The 23106-nt window shown below is 34.2% G+C and overlaps 1 protein-coding gene across 1 annotated transcript in view; it reads right to left on the bottom strand.

Annotated features, from left to right (window-relative positions):
• Positions 1–12912: 12912 nt before the first annotated feature.
• The window catches only part of LOC128992703 (receptor-mediated endocytosis protein 6 homolog), a 41014-nt gene continuing 30820 nt past the window's right edge, over positions 12913–23106 (bottom strand). Inside the window, exons 24-31 of the mRNA XM_054416421.1 lie at positions 20663–20805; positions 19824–19937; positions 19063–19274; positions 17883–17997; positions 16247–16319; positions 15526–15723; positions 14149–14293; positions 12913–13303 (exon numbers count right to left, since the gene is read on the bottom strand). Of these exons, the coding sequence (XP_054272396.1) occupies positions 14150–14293; positions 15526–15723; positions 16247–16319; positions 17883–17997; positions 19063–19274; positions 19824–19937; positions 20663–20805 (999 nt within the window). The 3' untranslated portion in view covers positions 12913–13303; position 14149. The remainder of the gene's footprint in view (positions 13304–14148; positions 14294–15525; positions 15724–16246; positions 16320–17882; positions 17998–19062; positions 19275–19823; positions 19938–20662; positions 20806–23106) is intronic.

The following is a 23106-nucleotide window of genomic DNA, read 5'->3' as shown; positions in this document are numbered from 1 at the left end:
AGGTTTAAAGATGTACCATTCAAATAAGAGCATTATATCAAAAGAGCATGATAGTTCATTCTATTTTCAAAACACTGTGAACTATGATTTAGTGAAAAGAAAATTAGAAAGTGAAAACTGGGAAGAATGTTTCATTACAAATTATGTAAATTATAGTTACAACATATTTCATGAAAAACTAGCGTCTATTGTAAGTAATTCTATGCTAAGCCGTAAACAAAACAGACTACATAAGTCAAAATCTTTCAGTCCCTGGATAAATTCAAACTTGATTAAAAGATTAGATAAGCGTAAAAAATTGTATGCTATACATAAAAAAAGACCTTATGACTTAACTTTCAATAATTATTTCAACCGTTTCTGTGAAAAATTACGAACAGATATAGATACAACAAAAAATGATTACCTAACAAATAAAATTAATAACTGTAATGGTGATTCAGCTCAATACTGGAAGGTAATCAATAATACAATAGGCTGGAAGGATTGTAAGAGTGTCACAAAGATTGAGTTAGATAACGGCACTGTTATAAGCGACCCAAAACATGTGGCTGAAGAGATAAATAGTTACCTAATCTCAGTGCATGACCTTGGTCAAGGTCATGGGTGTCCACTCCCTCCCCCGCCCCAACCATTGCACTTCCAACCACATTCCTTTTACATTACTCCAACCACTTACAATGAGGTTTTAAGTATTGTTAATAGCTTAAAAAACAAAAAGTCTACTGGCTTTGATCATTTTACCGTTGATTTAGTCAAGAGAATCTGTGAATTTATAGCACCTGTCCTTGTTCATATAATTAACTTAAGCTTCTCAAGCGGTATATTTCCTGAAAAATTAAAATCTAGTGTAATTGTTCCGATTTACAAGAAAAGTTCCTCTACAAAAATTGATAATCTAAGACCAATTAGTTTGCTCTCAGTTTTTTCCAAAATCATCGAGAAAATCATGAAAATTCGACTTACCAATTATTTAGATAACCTAAATTTTTTTAGTAATTTTCAATTTGGCTTCAGGAAGGACAAATCTACTGAAGAAGCATTGATTACAGTATCAAACAACCTTTACAATAGTTTAAATAATGACTTAAAAACCACCGGTTTATTTATTGATTTCAAAAAAGCATTTGACCTTGTTAACCATGATATTTTGCTTTCAAAACTAAATGCAGTGGGTGTAAGAGGAGTTGCACTTGAGTGGTTTAATAGCTTTTTAACAGGCAGAACACAGCAAACAAAAATCTTAAATGAAATGAGCTCACACCAAAGTGTCAAAGCAGGTGTACCACAAGGTTCAGTAATCTCAGCAACCCTATTCCTAATTTTTATTAATGACCTCCTTAAACTTCCCTTCCGTGGACAGATTAGTGCTTTTGCTGATGATGTTGCATTGTTTTACGCCAACAAAAACCCCAATGTACTGTATGATGATATAGATTATGATCTGAAATTGTTAAATTCTTGGTGTACTGCAAATAAAATGCAAGTAAATGTGGATAAGACAAAGTATATTAACTTTAGTTTAATAAATACTTTTGATTTTCAACTTGACTTAAAATATCACACTTGTGATTGTAATGTGAATAATATATGCAGTTGTAAAGCTATAGAGAAAACTAATAACTTTCGGTATCTTGGGGTAATCTTAGATGAAAATTTAAAATGGGAAAAACATGTTATTGCCTTACACACAAAGACCAGGTCTGCCATAAAAACTTTCTATTTTAGCGAATTTCCCTATAGGGAAGTAGCTATTACCGTAGGTCTCATGGTAAGACCTAAGCCCGGGACCGATTTACTTTTTCATTTTGATGTCCCCAGAGGCCAAAAACACCATTCGTTCAAATTTTTTATATATCTATATATAGAGATATATATATATATATATATATATATATATATATATATATATATATATATGTGTCCATCCGCACGATAACTTGAGTAATTTTTGTCCGATTTTGGTAAAATTTGGTTTGAAGGTGTAAGGCGGGATAAACTTGAATGAGTTCGCGAACCAGCATGATCAGACTATGGGAACGGGGGTTTATGGGGGGTTTTATGGGGTAAAAATAGGTTTTTCCCATTTTTGACCCTAAAAACACAAAATTTCACAATTTCTTTTTAAACCATTTTGTAGAGCTTAAAAAAACAAATAATTTAGTATATTGAAGCGTTATTATGCGCCTAATTGTTACGGAGAAAATTCAAAAAAATTGTAATTTTAAAATTCCCATGTTAGTCTTATGGAGAATAAGTCAACTGTTGTAGTTTGCTTGTTTATGAACATATTTTGATCAAATTTGGAAAATACATGAATTTCTTACTAAACCGCAGTACCTATTAATATTTTACATAAAAAAAAACTTTTTTACCCTCCCTGTTGCAGCAAACCTAAGTAGGTACTCATTAAACTAATTCTGTTTAAATAGGGAATAAATGTGATATTTTTAAGGAGACATTTTAGTTTAAATCCAATCAGGCAAATGGAAATTCGCTAAGTCTGCAGGTTTGCTGCGGCGGGGGTATTTTAAGGAATTTTTGTAATCCATTTTTATTGAGAACACTATATTTTTCTCTCATCCATTCAAGACTACAATACGCTATACACTGCTGGGGAGGTACATATAAATTTCTTATTGATAAACTAAGAATCACACAGAATCATTTTATTAGGCTTATTACAAATAGTCGTAAGAGAGATAGCTCCTTTCCATTATTTGCCCTTTTAAACATACTTCCAATTCAACACCTGTTCGTTTTTAAAGTATTAAGACTTTTTTATATTCGAAGTGGAAATAGTGGAACAAACAATCTTTCATATAACACAAGAAGCAACAGTCAAAGATTATTTAGATTACCCAAAGTAAACAAATCAGTATTTAGACAATCTTATCAGTACAGTGGGCCAAAATATTTCAACCAATTACCTCAAGATATCAAAAGCAGTGCAAATTTTAAGTTATTTTCCATTCAAATAAAAAAGTGGTTATTTGAGAAGCCAAATATAGATTTTTTAAATAGTGTTGTAACATAAAGAAATTTTTATCTAAATCTTTGCAAATTTAACGTTTAGTATTGTAATTATTGAATCTGCATATATTGTTTTAAATTGTTGATTTACATTATTTTATACTGTTTATAGGATTCATTTTTCATTCCTTTTTTAATATATTTTTATTGTGAATATCTATTGTTGTTATAATATTGTTATTTTGTTTAATTTAACAACTGTCATCAAGACGCCACAGAGAGCGGCAAGGTGTTTTTCATGTGTGGACTGGACTGAAAATTTATAGAATGTACTTTATATTTTTTTAATTTTTATTGAACGTTGTCACATTAACTGGATGCTGTGGCAACGTAATTCCGAGTTTTTATTTCATTTGTATTTTATGTTATTATGGTGGAATAAATCATTATTTCATTATTTCATTATTTCATTATTTCACATACACATAGGCCTATATATGAATTTGAACGGATGGTGTTTTTGGTCTCTAGGGACCTCAAAACGAATAAGTAAATCGGTCCCGGGTCCAGGTCTTACCATGAGTACTCCGGTAATAGCTTATTCCCTATATGGGAAATTCGCTAAAAATGAGAAACAGCAACAAGATGGCAAAAAGACAGCGGCGAGCAACAAAACGAGTGAAAACCCCTAACAGTAACAACAAAACAAATCAATATAAGCTTTACAATGAATAACAATAATAACATTTTATTTGAGTAGGTTACAATAATAGTTAGCAAAGAACTAGCTGTTGGCCTGTCCTACGAACGGGAATCAAGTATTTGTTAAAAAAAACCAAGGCCCCACTAGAAAAAGTGGGGCTTTGAAAAAACCCAATATAATTCAGAACAACTGAGGTATTTTTAACATTACGTATATGGAAAGTTCCCTTTAGAAAGGAATTACGACCTTAAAGGGCAATTTACGAAATAATGGATAGTTATGTACAAGGTTTCTCGTCATGACGAACATTTTGAATATATTATGGTTTATGGGGGTGTGACTTGTAGTTTTCTCAAAAGTTCATGGGTACTTTGGGATTTATATATGGATAACAGTTTAAATTCATTAACAAAGAAATTACAATAAATTTCTTCGTAATAGAGCCACGTCCCACTAGGACTAGCCTGAAGAAAAATAACCAGTTTCGGGCTAGAACCTGGCGTCCTAGGTTGTGAGGGTGGGTCAAACTAATTGGAACCTTCCAAACACATGTTTAGACAAAAGAAATCGTTAGCCAGGCCGGGTGGGCGTGGATCCGTGGTTCCTGCCTTCATTCCACACTCTGTGCTGATGACCTCGACCCTAGAAATCTCTACAGAATATGCTAGACAACCAGAGGGTGTCAGCTCTTGTGTTCCTGCATTCCACCCGTGGGGCCAATGAACTCGCCCCTACGCTAAATAGACCTTGAAAAACTTTCTCATAGAAATAGATTTTGATAATAAAATAAATCGAAATTTTGAGTGAGATTTTGTAATTCCAATTATAAAACTTTATTCTTCAAAACAGTTCCTGTAATCTCCGGGTGGGATCAGGGTGGGATACATTAGTATCTATAAGAACTTATATACAGATACAGTATGTTTTGACTTTGACATACAAGTCATTAATTGTAAATTTCTTGCATTATCAAAAGTTTTTATTCCATTTTCACTCTATTTCGTAAATATATGTTGCATGTTAATGTGAAACATTTTTAGCAAGCAGTTATTTCGGTAATGCCTGTTAACATTGAATCAATGTTCCCTATAGGACAAACAACCCGTACCGCGAACAGTCTATGATGTTTCTCCTAATTTCGTAGGAATAAACGTAAAAAAAGTAATTCCCGAAATCCTGAGCTGTCTGTTTGCTCAATATGGCCCATGTTACTAATTGAATAAGCATCATTGCCCACGAATGTAAATACAGTAGTGAATTTAATTAAATCATGAATGCCTTTAGAGGTGCAAATGCATGTTTTCAGAACATAATTAGTTAGAAATTTATTTTAAAATTTTGATTTTGATTCAGCATGATTGTGTTGATGCAGGAGCAAGCGCTACAAGGGTCAGGTCGTCAGGTCAACCGACAACCTTAGTTATCTGCACTTTGTTATCAGAGGTCATAACCTCTATTTCTGATTTGAAAATAAACTCCTTAACTCGACGTCTAAAAAATAGGGAAGGGAAAAGTATAATTACTCTTGGAAGGAATGAGCGGTTCATTTCGATTTTCCCTGTGTTTGATGCATGTTGGGCATGAAGCTACCGTCAATATCTGATGCCATTCCTGATCACCATAAACTGAATCAAGCCTTTGCTCGACTATTTGGTGGCTCCTAGATGACCGACGTGTATTCTATGTTAAGATTTTGCGAAATTTAGCTGAAATTTTGATTAATTAACGACTTCTCATCGTATTTACAAAAATTATTGAACCAAAAACGATGATCGATATTTTCAATGTATTACCAACTATGACTAACCTCAATAACTATAGTGTGCTTACATTCCTAACACACAAAAAACCTAATACCCCCGTCACAGCAAACCTGCAGACTAAGTGAATTTCCATTTGCCTGATTGGATTTACATTAAAATGTATCCTTAAAATATCACATTTATTTACTATTATTGAAATAGCATTAGTTTAACGAGTACTTAGCCTTGCCTCAAAAAGGAGGGTTAAAAATTGTTTTTTAGAATGATAGTTAAGGATGAAATAAATGCATTTTCCAAATTTGTTTAAAATATCTATAAATATATGTATGAATTTGAACGGATTGTGTTTTTGGCCACACAAGTCGTGGATTCTTCCCAGTAGTCCTAGTTCTCGCTGTGCACTTCGCATACTGCGTTTGTTTTTCGGAGTGATTAGTGACAATTATTGAGAGTAATAATGGCATCAAATGAATTGGCATGTGGATCAAATACAGCTACAGAAGTGACAATTGACAAGGATGTTTTGACCCAATTAGAGGAGAGTGAAAATTTAAAAACGTACGTTTTCATGTCCCTGGCCTTTTACTTCGTAGATACTGGATTTGTAGTTTATTATTATGTGTTTTAATATTTTTTGGGACGGGGGCAACATGTTACACACATTTATTTGGTTTTAAATAGGTTCTAGGTATTTTTTTCGTATTTTCAAAGTCTCGAAATTCACGACCATGACGTGTCCCTAGGGTACATTTTCCAACTTTCACACTGTTTTTAGACTAATTATTCATGCCGAAATATATAAAGCCATATTTTTATGTCATCAATGGTTATTGAACTTACAAAAAAGGAGCATATTATAATTTTATTGTCATTGCAAACTGACTACCATGACAAAATAAGTCTGTCCCTCGATTTGGCGTCACGACCATTTGGGAAAAATTTTCAACTTTGGAGCACGACAGTGGCAAGCCTGGCGTCGACGGAGTCAGTTGGTTTTAGAGACTAGTTCAGGGTGTACGTCAGGATTGTAGTGCCGGTCGTTTCGAGTTGAAAGGAGGAATTACAAGATTAATAAAGGAAATATTGTGTTTTTTGTAATTTTGGTGTGTCCATGACCGTACGTAGTCATTCGATGAAGTAGACATGGTGTTAATTTTTGTGTATAAGATATTTCAATTGCTAGATTAACCTAGAAGTCCACTTTGTATCCTCGAACATGAGGTGCAGGGCTACCATCAGAACAGAGCCAAATAACACGTAATTTCACGACCAAAGATTCACGACCATCGCGGTTTTTTTCACGACCAATCCAGCCTTATGGATTATAGTGTGTTTGGTCGTGACAATAACTTTAAAATAATTGTAAATTGAACAGTTTAGTTCAATTGAAACACATATTTTTATTATAACTAACAGTATAATTAAAGGATTGTTTAGAAAGATTTAGATTATTTCAGAAAATTCACGACCGTACCGCTTGTCCCTGACCATCACGTTTATGATTTCTATCATAAAAATTTCAAAAATTAAAATATCGTCATATTTCAATGTTTTATACACAAAAGAAGCAAACCTCTATACAAACATAACGATTTTTCAGGTCTCAGGTAAGTTTTTTCGTAGTTATACAAACTTAAAAAGATTTTATTGGCTTTTTTTCAATTTTTTGAGTTTTTTATTTTTTTCTAGAAAGACCAAATATACCAAAAGCTCAGTGACCTTTTTATTGTATAATGGTCATAAAAGTAAATTAGTTTATAGCAAAACATAGTTATAAAAATAGTATTAACTATTTTTAATATTCATTTAAACGTCTGTTATGGTCGTGACAGGATTTTGTGTTTTTCCACTAAAAATGCTCTTTTTTAAAAAAAACTACCAAAGATATTGCGTTACCATGGACATTTTATGAAACTTCAAATGTTAATGAAATAAAAAAAATAATAAGAGTTTTGAAAAAAGGGGAAAAAAATTTACAAAGTGCTTTTCCTGAAAACGTACGTTTTTAAATTTTCACTCAGGAAACAAAACCAGTTCTGTCGGATAAAACTTTAGACGAATATACGTCCTTAATCCTACGCGGCTTAATTCTGCGCCACATTGCAACAACACGTAACGAATTCATTGTTTTACTATTTGACACAGAAGGTATTGCGCAATACACACTCACTCGTCCACGGCTACCGAGCAACTGGTCAGTGGTCATTCATCCGATAAAGTGTCGAAAAGTGGACGAGGACCACACACATACGATAAAAATATCGGACAAACAGTGTCGTGCGACCGAAATCGTATATTGGACGAGGGGCCTTGGTTCAATCAAGATGAGTTTGATCAGTTTATTATGCGAAAGGCTTTTAAATGTGTGCTACCGTATTTAAACACATCGTCCGAGTCTGTCGCTTTTAACACGTTTTTATTAGCACGCTCTTGTCTGTTTGGTACAAATTTTGCAAACGATTTTAAACTAATGAATAATTATTTAGATAAATTATGCTTTCAATAAAGCAATCTAAAGATGATTAACTTACAATTTCCAGAGCTGCTGCGTGATTGCATGAAAGATCATTTTATTCTTAGTTTGTTTAACAACAATTTGTTTAACATTTGAGCTTTTTGACGTGTCCCTACATGCCACTAGAGTCAATTTTATACTCACAATACCTAAAATGTAAATATAAACAAACATTTCTAAGTGAAGATAAACATCTGATTACAGATAAATAGGTTTTGTTTATGTATCAACATATGGACGGTGTTATGCATAGGAACCAAGCGCCAGCAACGTAAATTTGGTTATTGAAATTGATTTGCACCCATGCCAATAATTATATTTTTGTAAAGTGCCAAAAACTTGTTTAAAGAAATGGATTCATGCCATTAAAAATTCCCTCATGCCCATCTGTCTTAATCTGATACATAATGCTCAATAAATTAAACATACTGTATTTACACATTAATCAAAGACTAAAAAGTTAAATATAGTTTATGAATAAAATCTTTTTAAAATATCACGTTTTTAATCGCACTAAAAATTATTTAATAATTTACTCTCCCCATATAGATAGTCGAAAATAAAAAAACGTGGGGCAATATAGATAATACAGTAAAAAAAGAGGGGGTAGTTGTCGATAGGAAACAAACATTTTCACAGTACATCCAGTCTGTATGATTTGCATCTGTATTCCCCAATTGAGATAAAAAATAAACGAATCATTCAATAGGTGAAGATATAATCGTTAATTAGCTTGCACGCGCCCCACGTTTTTCGTTTTAAATCTTACAAGTATTTTTCACAGCTACGACATGTTATTTACAATCACAAATTGTCTAGAGAATCTATAGTAGAAAGTGCGATTAAAACGTGGTATTTTAAGAAGTGTTTTATTTATAAGTTATTTCATCTAAATACATTTTTGTCAAATAAATAGGCTTTTAACGTATCAGTATGCATGGCGAGCACATAACCTCAACACTACACTAAGATCTCTTTAATGTATAAGGAGAAATGCCAAAGCTACATGATGTTTTATAATTGGTCATCATAGCTATGGAAAAAGATATAGAAGATCTTCATTCCCCACACAACGTTATACATCAGTTTTGATTTGATGGTGGTCTGCACAAAACAAAAGGCAGATCTAATGACCTCACTAACAGTAACAGATAAGTGTCTTCAACTGTTCAACTAATCTTAATTGTCCCGATTGTGAAAACCAACGTGAAAACAGATGGGTGACTAATCAGCTTACTGCCATCGATCTCTATTATTAGATATCGATGCTTACTGCCTATGTCTATGTCTACCATGTGCTATAATGACGCTGGTGTATTCAAGATTTTTCATGATGAATTTAAAATGTGTTGTGGAATTGAAGCAGATTCACGAGCATTCCCACAATTCATAACGTAACGATGGGATGTAGTGATGTAATTGAGATTAATTGTCCATGAGCTTTTATAATTTGCTAACATGAGTAGAGCCATCGCCATTGTAGGTAGAGCATTGACCTCTACCTCATTGATATGGCAGTTGCACACTTCACGCATTCATTATGTCAAGTGTAACATAATAAAAATAAAAATAAGGTAACATTGGATCTTGATCTGTTTTTAGCTGGTTTTATAGGTTACTTATCTAATTTTTTTAAATAATGAAATCACTAGGAAGCTGTAAAAGATGGGAATTTCAATGAATATGATAAGAAAAATGTTAAGCTTAAAGGTGAAGTTAGTGGATTTTTACAACCTTTTCATTTTATTCATGTTGAAGCCTTCCAGAATTGGTAATCAATTGTAACAAGTTACGTACCTTGACGTCCACAATTCCTCAGTCGAACTTCTATTGACTAGTTTCGACTACTAAGTAGTCATTTTCAAAACGGAACGTTAAAATATTTCATTCATTGAATGTCGTAAAATATTCTTAAATACATTTAACACAAACACGGTAGACATTTAACATATAGTTGGCCGGCCGGCACACGTCACTGAAATAACTTATTAACTGTTCTGTAGTTTTTTAGCAAATTTCCCTATAGAGAAGTATTAGCGAATTTCCTTATAGGGAAGTAGCTATTATGTACCGTAGGTGGCATGGTAAGACCTAAGCCCGGGAGCAATTTACTTTTTCATTTTGATGTCCCCAGAGGCCAAAAACACCATTCGTTCAAATTTATATATATGTATATATATATATAGATTTATATTTTGTTATTGTATACATCAATGAGGGCTACTTTAAATGTTATTAAGCAAATCAAAATACCACAGTACCCTAAAAACATTTTATTTTATATTACTTACATGTTTCGGACATTAATGCCATGATCACAGTATAGTACTGTATATAACCAATTTTATTTATTTATATAAGATTTATATATATATGTGTCCGTGAACGCGATAACTTGAATAATTTTTGTCCGATTTTGATGAAATTTGGTTTAAAAGTGTAAAGCGGGATAAACTTGAATGAGTTCGTGAACCAGCACGATCGGACCATGGGAACAGGGCTTTACGGGGGGTTTTATGGGGTAAAAATAGGGTTTTCTCACTTCTTACCCTCAAAACACAGTTTCCCAATTTCTCTTTAGACCTTTTTAAAGAGCTTAAAAAAATAAATAGTTTAGTATATAAAAGTATTTTTGTACGGTTATTAGTAACGGAGAAAATTAAAAAAATTGTAAATTTAAAATTCCCATGTTATTCTTATGGAGAATATTGTAAAATGTTGTAGTTTGGTTGTTTATGGATATATTTTGATCAAACTTGGCAAACTTATTTATTTTGTACTAAGCTATTAATATTTTACTAAAAAACACACTTTATTAGTTTCCTTGTAGCAGCAAACCTAGGTACTCGACCTATAATGTTATTGAAATATATTTCATTGAAAATCAATTCAGACAAATGTAAATTCGCTTAGTTGTCAGGTTTGCTGCGACGGGGGTATTTTTTCTTTTAAACAGGTTGGCCGCCTCTTTTAACCTTGTATTTGCTCATTCACATAGACTAAATTCCCGTGCGTGGATCGTATACAGCAAAGCAAGGAGTGAGCCGGTACAGTACAAAGGTGATCCCTACTGATAAAATGTTTTCGGCAGTGACCAGGATCCGAACACACAACATCGCTGCCTTGGGCCCGAAGTCTGTGACGCTACCGAGCCACTGATCACTATTTTTTTTTTTTTTTTTTTTTTTGTCCTAAGGACGCTAGGCACGAGCCTGGGATTGTTTTTCACATTACTTCAGGCTAGACCTAGGGGTTGCGGCATTATCACTTAGATAAAATCCATTGGTGACTTGGCGGGGATCGAACCCGGGACCTCAGAGACTGAAGTCCCGCGCTCTAACCACTACGCCAGCTCGCTCCCCACTGACTCACTATAGTAGTATATTTTAATAAAAATCTCCCATCACATACGATTACTGCAACCAATATGGATGTTATAAGTCTAACTGCTCACCAAACTAAGTATTTAGGTATAAGATTAAACTTTGTTACAGCTATATGATAGCTTGGTAGCTGAGTATGGTCCTTGCTTAGTAATCAAGGTTGCTGGTTCAATCCTGCCAAAAGTTCAAAACTGGACCTATCTGTCATTGATCATTGAGCTTTTAATAAATAATCCTGGCTTATGAAACAGTTGGTCTTAGTCATCAAAGCTTCACATCTCACATAATTCTACACTATTATTTGGATTAAGATACACACCTAGGCACCTCTTTATCTCAATTGGTAATAATAATATGATACAGTTGACCTTTCCCAATCAAGTATATTTTTGGACAATTTTAGCAAATGAATGGTAAAGCAATTTCCATATTAACTTAAAATTGTATTTTAATTTTAAGCACAACAATAAAATAAAATACAGGCTTTACATGTAGCACATTCTACAATAAATTTAACAAAATAGATTGATTTTAACCTATTAAGTCAAATGAGCAAAATTGTAATATTGGGTGTCACAAAATGTACAATTAATTGTTTACCTGGACCTTTTAAGTATTAAAAACTAATGGTAGTAAAATACTCCTAGCAAATTTATTACTTTATCTACAAACTATTAAGGCAATTATTTTTGTATTGTTAAATGCAGTTATAAATAAGTTGCTCCAATCAATCAAATATTTGTGGATTACATGAAATAAAAACAATTTAATTATACCATTAAATTAAACATACATTTATACTTAACATTTTTTTTAGAAAAAATCATTGGAAATGATAAGTAACAAGTACAAGACATTTTATTTGAGTATAAAAAAACACAGTTTGTACAATAGTTAATAAAACTGTAGTTGAGCTTGCCCTTTAAACTGATGATAATGTGTTGATAAGAAATGATTACAAAATCAGGTTGTGTTGCAAGTTTGGTTCGGAGAATACACACTTACTATAAAAACAAATTATAAATTATATTTCTCAAATTTTGTTCAAGATAACATATTATTAATTATTATATCTTTGGATAAAGACAAGTATTTTTGAATGTTTTTAACAGATTTAAAAGAATTCCGTTTTATTTTAAAATTATTTGGTTTGATATTTACAAAAAGTTTAACCGGTCATTTGGAGAAATTTAAAAACATGCAATACATGTCAATTAAGTAAGTCATGATTTGTAAATTAAAAATTTTATGAAACTTGCTTATTAAATAATAACCATTTTTGGGGGCATTTATTACCTTTATACACTCTCGTTTCATTTTTATCATAAATAATTTTAACGCAAATAGCAAAATGTATTTTTTTGCCTTTTATTAGATGGTAACAATAAACTTTTTGCTTAAAAACGGTTATTTTGATTTAAATAGTAAAATTTGTTATAAAGTAAAATTATTAATACATTAAACATTAGTTATTGGAAGTACATCTTTAAGTTGATACCACACATTTTTATTTAAATATCACATACAGTTATTAGGAAACAACAGGTTTAGTATAGTAAATGGATAACATTCTGGTTGTAGTAAAATATCTTTTATTATATAACTGGGTGTTCCATAAATTCATCTCTATGTAAATCATTAACAACCCAATAATCCCTAATCAACAAAACAAATTCAACAAATCTTCAAATTGAAAAAAAAGTTGAATTGTAAAATATTTGTATATACATCAGCAAATTATAAATCTAATACCTATTTGGCTTAGTGGAAAAGATAGAGGTTAAAAATAAGTTTATAAACAAACAATAAAATACTTTACTACAATATAAATAACTGATTTACACTAAATATATTTTAATCAAATATTTCAACAACAATGTACATAAAATAAACGTAACACATAACAACTAGAGTTCAGGCACGACTTATAAGTAGCAATCCGTTGGTGTGCTAACTCCTTGCAAATCTGTAAAATTTAAACAATAATTAATTATTGACTTTATACCATTAAAAAATGACAAGTTGATTTCTGCCATACAAGAAATAGAGATAACTAGTGCACCAGTTGCTCGAATTCGAGCAATTGCAAAATATTACAGGCGGGTTTTCAAAACGAATAACAGTCATAATTTCTGAGGACTTAAAGAGCAGACTCAAACATGATAATGTAATAAATCAGACTCCAGTTATCGAAACTGAAAACGACCTCACTCTGGAAACAAACGCTCTTGTGTGTATCATGTGTTTGGGAAAAACTATATTGTTTGTACAAACCTATGAACAGCTGTAATTAATACAAATTATTCGTCTTTAGTAAACAAAATCTTTTCTTTATAAGAAATACATTGGGATTTTGATGGACTGTGGGGCAAAGCCCGAGATCTTTTTATTACAGGAATTGGTGAAAGGGGGCATCTACACAAAAAAATACCTAATTTTGACACATTGTTTGTAAAAAGATGTGCATTATTAGTGGAGGAGTAGTGTTTCGTAGAAATTGCCTTCACGTATTATATATAAGGATGTTTTATTAAGAATTTATTATTATATAAAATAATATAAAAATAAAATAACTAAAACCTGTTTGATTTAGTACTAAAACAAGTATTACGATTGTAAATCTTGAGCTTGGGTAAAAAAAGACTCGGGTGCTGCTGTGTCTGATTCGGGATTCGGCTTCCTTTTTCGCCATTTTAACAGTTAAATGCAATTTTTAGATTGTTTCATCATAAAATCATGTTAGTCAGAAACATTTGGCATCTGACTACAGGGAACGTGGGAACGTTAGCTCCGATAGTCTTTGCCTGATACCTCAGTCGCTGGTGTAGTCCATGGTCTTGATGAACTCGATGGCAGAACAAAACTGCACCCACCAGTAATGCTCCTCACCCTGTAGTCTGTTGGCGTAGAAGCTCGTCACGTACTGTACAGTGGACAAAAGGGACGGTGGATTGGCCTGCCAAACAAACACGAAACCTACTACAATATCAGTCTCTTTATGTCAAAAATACTGGTATTTCGTCTACACCTTTAAATTGAGCAAAATCGTCTTTCCATATAGTTGTCATACAAAGTGGCTCTTTGTTCTCTTGACATAGTTGGCAAAACAGCGGATTACTTTGTTTATCCCAATGACAACTGAACAAAACAAAACGTAGTCCGAGTTTATTTTTATAGGATAATCAACAGGAAAGGGTGTGTATAGATTAAATAAATTTTTGTAAGTAATAAGTTATAAAACAAACAAAAATAGTTGGAGTAGTCTACAGAATAAATAGTCCAGATAAGCACGTACCCTGTAGGAAACTCAATTTAACCCATTGGGGAAGGAATTAATGCGCTACCTGCAGTACCCTCTGGTGGCAATTAATTTTACCGAATTTTATAAACTTTTACTCTAACTGCTATAGGAAGAAAACCTTAGGTAATTAATTAATAATTCTTTCAACATTTTGTTCACAGTAAAATTGTCTACAGAAAAGTGGTAATTGGATAATCAAAGTTCTAAACTAAAAAATATATATAAATATAAAGATTATAAAAATAAAAATTTTAAAAACAATATTTTGAAAGTAAACTTGATATACAAATTCCAAGATTAATCCAGACACCAAATAACACTACTATTATAAAGTTCAATCGATTCCCTACGTAGAAAAATCAAAAGTTGTGTACTTTTATAAATAATAACATTTTTTTTTATTGTTTGTTTGCCTTACCGCAGCTGATTATTGGTGATATGTGGTTTCCATGGCAACACAAAATTGTTTGTTATTCGCTAAAATAAATGAGTAAATACGCAAATCAAGAAGCAAGATATTTATAAGCATTATAATAGTAAGAAGAAACAAAAAGGGCAAAAAATAATAATAACTAAATAACTAATGGCGCTGCCTAGCGGTGACACGGGCGGCACTCGTAAGTCGGCCGTCGGGCCTGCAGCAGCCGTACGAGTAACGCTCGTAAGTCGGCACCAATGGGTTAAATACACTTATTTTTTCCACATAACTAGCTACAACTTCAATATGGGATTGTCTAGTCATAGTCAACTGTGTTTAACCTTTAATTGAAAGGCTTTAATTAGAAAAGGAAAAGGTACAAGTTGCCTGCCTCATCACAATAATTGTTCTTTAAGCCTCGATTAGTTCCATCTGTTACAAGTAGAATGGATCGTTTACCAACACTTACCTTGATAAGAACATAAACCATGACTGGCACCAGGTCATCGGCTGCAGGTGCGCCTCGGTCACACGCGAGCGACAATAGGTTCATGACGGTGGTAGCGCAGCGGAAAACACACTGCAGCTTGTCACGCGGCGTCTTGTATGCAGATATTATGGCTATCTCGGCCTGCGCGGATGGCCACGGACACTCATAGTGGAATATCTGTTGAAACAATGTAGTTATTGTAACAAGCAATTCTTTGTTTGCCAAACAATGTTAGTTGGAAGATATGTCATGAAAGCAATGAGATATGAAAAATATTGTTTTAAGTCCACCTATATCACTGAAACATCAAAGAAATAGTGTCTTCTAACCAATTACGGGAAATCCGTAGAAACCTTTGAATACAAAAACTGGCTGAAACGAGTATGAAGATACTGACGTCAACGCTGCAGGATGCCATTTAAGTGATTTGTGTTTTTAATATACATTTTAATGGTTATGACAGATCTACCTTGACATTTTGACAAACAACACATTCTTTAGATGTTCCTGTAACGTCTAAGGATGGACTGTATAAACTTGTTGTTCTTCTTCCAAAAACAGGTCCAACAACAGATCAGGTACGGCAATGTAAACTATTTTTGTAATCCAGTGATTCAGAGTTGAATTAACCATAAAATTTTTAGTTAGGGAATTAATCATGCTATTTACTACATAAATTAAGAGTAATAAAAGTAATTACCTTTGGAATTCGGAGGTCCTTGTGGTTTGGAGTTATCACTTTAGACAGTTTATTCATATGATCATGGAGGACCCTGAAAAGTACAAGATTGTTACTTCAAATGTCGTTACTATCTCATAAAACCATTATAAGTTTTTTCGCAGTCTGGTTCTTAATAATTAAATCATGTGAGAAGGGAGAATTCCTTTGAGAAAATTGATGATAGAAGAAAGTACAGTGAAAGGAAGATATAGAAGTTGGGTAAATGAGGATGTGGACAAGATTTGTATGTATTGTTAGCTGAGTGGTTAGCATTTTAGTCATCAGCGTGGTAGGGAGGAGTTAATACCTGGCATTGTCACAGAATTTAATGGATGTGGACGTCTCACTTAATATCGTTAGTATTTGCTTACCTAAAAATGTCAAGACATCTCCCATCTCTTTTCCAAACTTAAAAAAGATGTCAATGACAGTGAAATTGTGTATGGGGTGTTTTTACTTTCTTGTGTCAGAGTATACTCTTACCTATTCAGATAGACCTAACTCTAATAATAAAGATCCTTAGATCCAGGCCATTTCAATATTTACATCTTGTTACATGTTCGACAGTGCATTTTGCACGTATGTATGAAAAGTGTGTCCAGGCTTGAGGTAATCAAGAAATAATACGACCACTCTTTATTAGTGGTATAGTTTTGTGTGATGAAAAGAATTAAAACGTTAATAACACAAACAAAATTGTCTGAACTATGTTGGTCATATTTCACACAATGCGCAAACCTTCGGTTACCACTATGCAATCTGTCGATGTAATCTTAATCATCAGTCTCAATCATTCTTGGTCATAACAAAAATTTAGCCACTAAATCTGCGTTTACACGATGCCAGTTGGCAGGAAATAGATTAGAGGCAACTGACCTGCCAGCTCTACTGGCCTCGTGAAACGCGGCTTAATGTTAACATCAAAACAATGCTTACTAATCAATGCTTACAATGCTTAAAGTCAGCTGATTTCAACACCATTATTGGTTTTAAATCTGAACATAGTAAAATCATTGAAGTGAAAATTGAAAATCAGTGAAAAGCACTAAAAAACTAAAACATTTTTAAGTATCTCCATTGATTTGTTCTATGTTTGTTTTCTGTTACTTTAATTTGCATTTGATGTATTAATTATTGCATTTGTATTATGTAATTGCATTTGATGTGGACTTATTATTATTTAAAGAAAGGAAAATTAATTTGAAGGTCATTAATTATTATATATATTCTGTTTTGACAACTGTAAAATCCCTAGTTTTAGCTATCTATGTTGACACAATTTCATGTACCAATCTGTGCATTTTATGAAATAAAGAAGTTGATTGATTGATTGATTGATAGACCGTGGTAATTCTTCATAGTTTCAATTCTGATTTCCGGACATGGAAAGTAAGTATAGTTTCCATTATCAGGTGGATCTCTTAAGAGCAACTTATGGTGATTATATTGAACTTTACTAAATAAGAACTTGGTTGTTTACGTTACATAGTTATTTACGGACAAAGTATTATACTGTATAAGGTAGGTGTGTAACATGTTGCCTACCAGCCGTCACACTCCTCTGTAATGGCTTTATGCCTGGTAGTGAGTGTGTTATTCTATGAACGTTACTCACTGGTCTCTGGAGACGTCGCCGTCACCGTTGGGATACATAGCGTAAACGTACACCCTGCTGATGACTGCCCTCTCTACGGCCAACCTGCCTTGGTTCAGCTGACTCTCACTGGCCGCTGGAACACATAAACCACAGTGTCACAAACTAAGGACTAGTTTTTGTCCCACCTTCACAGCCTAGGATGTAATTTCTAGCCATAAGCCGCTTTACACATTACTTCAGACTAGACCTAAAGGGTTGCAATTGTTATACATTGGTCATTGGTGCGATTTGAATTCGGGAACTTGGGGACTGAAGGAAATAATAATTAACAGTATAAACTCGCTATTCTGACCTCAAACGATTCGACTCTTAGCTTAATCCAACACACTTGTAGACTTTTGTTTAAATAAGTAAAGATTGCACATTTCAATTCTGTACAAGTCGGCAGATTGTCCTTGTGCTTTCATGTGAGAAAGATTTAGACTGTAATTTTTAGTCTGCACCAAAAATTACACAAAAAGAAAATGCATTTGTTAAAGCGCTCCAATACATCTAACAGAGTTCGACATCCACACAATGGACATTTGGGGGTCCAGAAATGGAGGGCAGCTAAATCACAGTTGTTGTCTGCTAGTAAACGAACATAAAGCAGAACCTTGTTTATCCAGAGGCAAGTCAACCGAGTGGCTGATCAACTGTGGTTAATAGATACAGAAAAACCTCTCTGACTGGACACCCAGTAACTCGACAGTTAACAGCTGACAGGCCAAGTGTCTAGCTGACTTTAATAGACGGCTAAGAGTGTTTATAAGATTCTTTAAAGATTGTTTACTCAAAATGTAAAAATACTAATGTAAGTGTAATAAATTGATGTGTTCAAATTAGTCTGTTCCTGTTGTGTATTCATTTATTAAAATGAATAAAAAATTTGAATGTTCTAGATAACTCAACAGGACCCCCAAATTCAACAATCCCTCAACATCAAACCATGATGTAATACCATGATATGTCACATGACAAATAAATAACACTTTTGTGCTTTCTTAGAGGTTAAGCAGTGTCATGCAGTGGGTTACTTGTGGAATTGGCCCACAAATTGTTGAGTTAGTGAGGTTTTACTGTAATCAATAAAAAACTGAGAATATTTATCAATTGTTTTCCCAACCCTAGTGAAAGCCAATTCTACTCATAGCCCTACCTTGCCACAGAGAGTCTCTGTCCATTTCCGCTGTCAGCGTTTGTAGAAAGCTGTCCAACAAGTCATTCTTCTCGTCTGCCAAAGTCAGCTGTTGAAACTCTGCGGTGAACTGATCCAACATGGCTTCTCTCTTTTCCAGGAAAATCCTTACACAAACCGCGATCAAGAAGGCACTGCTAACTGTCTTGTCGTTCTTCAGCCGTTCTGTTAATCTGCAACAGAGATCTGTTGTAAAGCGTCGTTGAAAATAAGACGCAAACTGTTATGATAGGTTATTTGTGAACTTTGCTTCAATTACTTTTATTTCTAGTGTTAAGACTAAAAAGATAATCACGTTCTTTAGTTTTTTCTAAACTTAATGACTACAGTAACAAAAGATCAACCAAGTAACATGCATTCTATATCTTAATTAATATGTTTAAGAATTTTTTAATTTATAGAACTATAGGCCTACTTACAGTAAGTAAAAAATTTCAATGGAATGTAATTTTCCAATATATTAAAAAATATTTTCATTTTGTCAGAAATGTTAAAAAAACTCAATACAATCTCAGGACTGAAAATTTCTCTGACTATTGGATGTAGAAAATATAGTCCACAGTACAGAGAGAATAGTAGAAAATAATCACAACATATTTTAACACCATAAAATCATGGCTAATTTATTTTTTTATAGTTGTACCTCCATTTAACAAATTTGTAATTAAACACTATAAAAAAAGAAATTCAAGCAATATTTAATGATTAATTCAACCACAAACCTGTCCAAATGGGCCAGAGTAGACAAAAGCGATTGGCGACATTTTACTAAGTAGGCAACATATGGCGATCGACTTTTGAAGTCTTCTTTGAGGGATTCAAATAACTTTCTGCATCTGCAATCACATCATTTTTAGGTGAAACAGTGAAACGATAAACATCGTTAAAGACTCCCTAGCAATATATAAATGCGTTGTAGAAAAATTCACAGAGTGTAGACTAGTAGGAATGGATGAACTTCATGGAGGAATTTTATTTAAGGACAGGGTTTCCTAGTGTAGGGTATGCCAAAGGGGGAGGCATCATTTTCCATTTTAGAATTTAGGGAAAAGATAATCTTCTTTTTTGACCAGCATAACCAACTTCTCAAAGCAAATTCTCTGCCATTACACCTAAGTTACCAAGCTATACAATTCTGTCTCCAACATTTTAGAATTGAAAACTTAAATTTCTGACTGATTAGTATTTTTATTACATATTGAATACAAACTAATTACGCCTTGAGCTACCATTTGTTTAGATTTATCAATTGCACTCCATTTAATTTTCTTCACCACCTGTGTAAAGAACAGCAGCAGTACCAAAAAAACTTTTTTTGGAACAATTCCGTACCGTGATGGTACAAAGATCAGAATTGTACCGTACCACTTCCAAACAGAATGAATTGCTTGTCCTTAAAGCTTTCCAGTACTACGTAACGTACAACAAATACGGTATAATGCCACTGTTGTAAATAACTAGAAAATAATAACAAAGTTCAAATATAGAAATTTACTGACTTTGGTGCAGTAGCATTTTCTAATTTAAACAGCTATGAATATTTCTAACAACAAGCACTTACCCTTGGCTGTCAAACAGCCTAACACATCTCAGAGTCTCGTGAAGATGAGCAATCAAAGCTCGGTCTTGCAGATTAATAGCCTCAGCCAGCTGAAGCTGTAGGAATGCGACCAATTCATTTTCTTTCTGGCTCCATGCGTTTTTCTGCAAGCGTTTATACCACTTAATATTTTTCTTGTCTATATAGGCCTATTCACTGAAAAGTTCTTAAACTAGATCAAAATATCAGGCGTTTTGCAATGTAACATTTGTCTGTATATTTATGAGCCATTGGGCTCTAAAATTCTTAGGGAAGCTGGCTGAATTCTGTTTCTTTTAACAAATTATTAAGGTGTTGCCGTAGTACTCACTAGTGCGGACGTTAATCCACACCAGGGAGTATCGCATCCACAGTGCATGCCTGTAAATATCCACAATTCGTCACTTCCTGGTAGCTGGATTAAAGGACTACGCCACCATATTATTAGGTGGGGTCAGTATAATAATTAAGTACCCAAGCAACGAGATTATATGTGTGAATGGGAGGGTTTGAAAGTAAATATTTACAGTCTTCAACTATTCAAACGTCAACTATGATTGCGACTCAATAGCCTTTAATTTTTTTTTTAAATATAGTATGTTCCTATTCCTATTATTAAATAAATTCCCTAATTCTAAATTTTCGCTGATCCGAACAGGGTTTGGTCCCAGGTTCGGAATAGTCAATAGTAGGACTCTACTGTATCATAGAATCGGCTCTGTTGAAGACTTTTCCCCCTTGACCTGTATTTATCATATGTGTATATTTATCATGTTATTATTTTATTCTGTTTACTTTTTCAATACATTGTTTTTCTTGCTCATGTTAACATGGTGTCTTTTTCATAATTTAAATATTGTTTACATTTCCCAATCCATCAGGCTCCTTTTTAAGGGTCATAGGTAAATAATCAACTTCAGCTCAAAGTCACAAAAAATCATTTACACTCTTTAAATCCATATTATTGAATGGGCATATATGAAAAAAGTGTTAATACTACAATCACTAGAACTACTCAGGGTGTCTAGTTTGTTTCCATTATAAAATTCAAGACTAATTCCAGACTTTTCAAGACTAATTCCAGATTTTTCAAGACTAGTTTTTTCAACAATTAGTGCGTATTGATACAAAAATGTATCGATTCTCGATTCTTGATACTGATACCAATTTTTATAGCTTAACCAAATTTTCTGAATAATACTACACCAACCCCTGTCTTTGTCATAAAGTAGTATTATGATAATGTGGTGTTTTCAAGTAAAGAAATAATGCAGCAATAAAAAATTCTAACTAGCAAATTTGTTTTTTTTTCATGAAATCTTCCATGTTCCGTACGTTTAGACATCATCATTGACTGCAGCGGTTACAGCAACGTGATCGTCGTCGTCCGCGATCACGGCAAAATCATGAACATTTCCCGCGGCCTTGTAGACATCAATGACATCATCGTCGTCTCCCGCTGTCTCAGAAACGTCATCGTCATCGTCCGCGATCGCGGCAAGATCATGAACATTTCCCGCGGCCGTGTAGACATCATCGTCGTCTCCCGCGGTCACGGAAACGTCATCGTCATCTCCCGCGGTCACGGAAACGTCATCGTCGTCGTCCGCGATCGCGACAAACTCATGAACATTTCCCGCGGCCGAGCATATATCATAGTCGTCTCCCGCGGTCACGGAATCGTCATCGTCGTCTCCCGCGGTAACGGAAACGTCATCGTTATCTCCCGCGGTCACGGAAACGTCATCGTCATCTCCCGCGATCGCGACAAAATCATGAACATTTCCCGCGGCCGAGCAGATATCATCGTCGTCTACCGCGGTCACGGAATCGTCATCGTCGTCTCCCGCGGTCACGGAAACGTCATCGTTATCTCCCGCGGTCACGGAAACGTCATCGTCATCTCCCGCGATCGCGACAAACTCATGAACGTTTCCCGCGGCCAAGCAGATATCATCGTCGTCTCCCGCGGTCACGCATCATTGTCTCCCGCGGTCACGGAAACGTCATCGTTATCTCCCGCGGTCACGGAAACGTCATTGTCATCTCCCGCGGTCACGGAAACGTCATCGTCGTCGTCCGCGATCGCGACAAACTCATTAACATTTTCCGCGGCCGAGCAGATATCATCGTCGTCTCCCGCGGTCACGGAATCGTCATCGTCGTCTCCCGCGGTAACGGAAACGTCATCGTTATCTCCCGCGGTCACGGAAACGTCATCGTCATCTCCCGCGATCGCGACAAAATCATGAACATTTCCCGCGGCCGAGCAGATATCATCGTCGTCTACCGCGGTCACGGAATCGTCATCGTCGTCTCCCGCGGTCACGGAAACGTCATCGTTATCTCCCGCGGTCACGGAAACGTCATCGTCATCTCCCGCGATCGCGACAAACTCATGAACGTTTCCCGCGGCCAAGCAGATA

This window comes from Macrosteles quadrilineatus, unplaced genomic scaffold, assembly GCF_028750875.1.
Source record: "Macrosteles quadrilineatus isolate MER2022 unplaced genomic scaffold, UCM_ALF_1.0 Scaffold_4__1_contigs__length_99947679, whole genome shotgun sequence".
Classification (NCBI taxonomy): domain Eukaryota; kingdom Metazoa; phylum Arthropoda; class Insecta; order Hemiptera; family Cicadellidae; genus Macrosteles; species Macrosteles quadrilineatus.
Note: the sequence above shows the minus strand (reverse complement) of the source record. Positions and strands in the feature narration are given on the sequence as shown.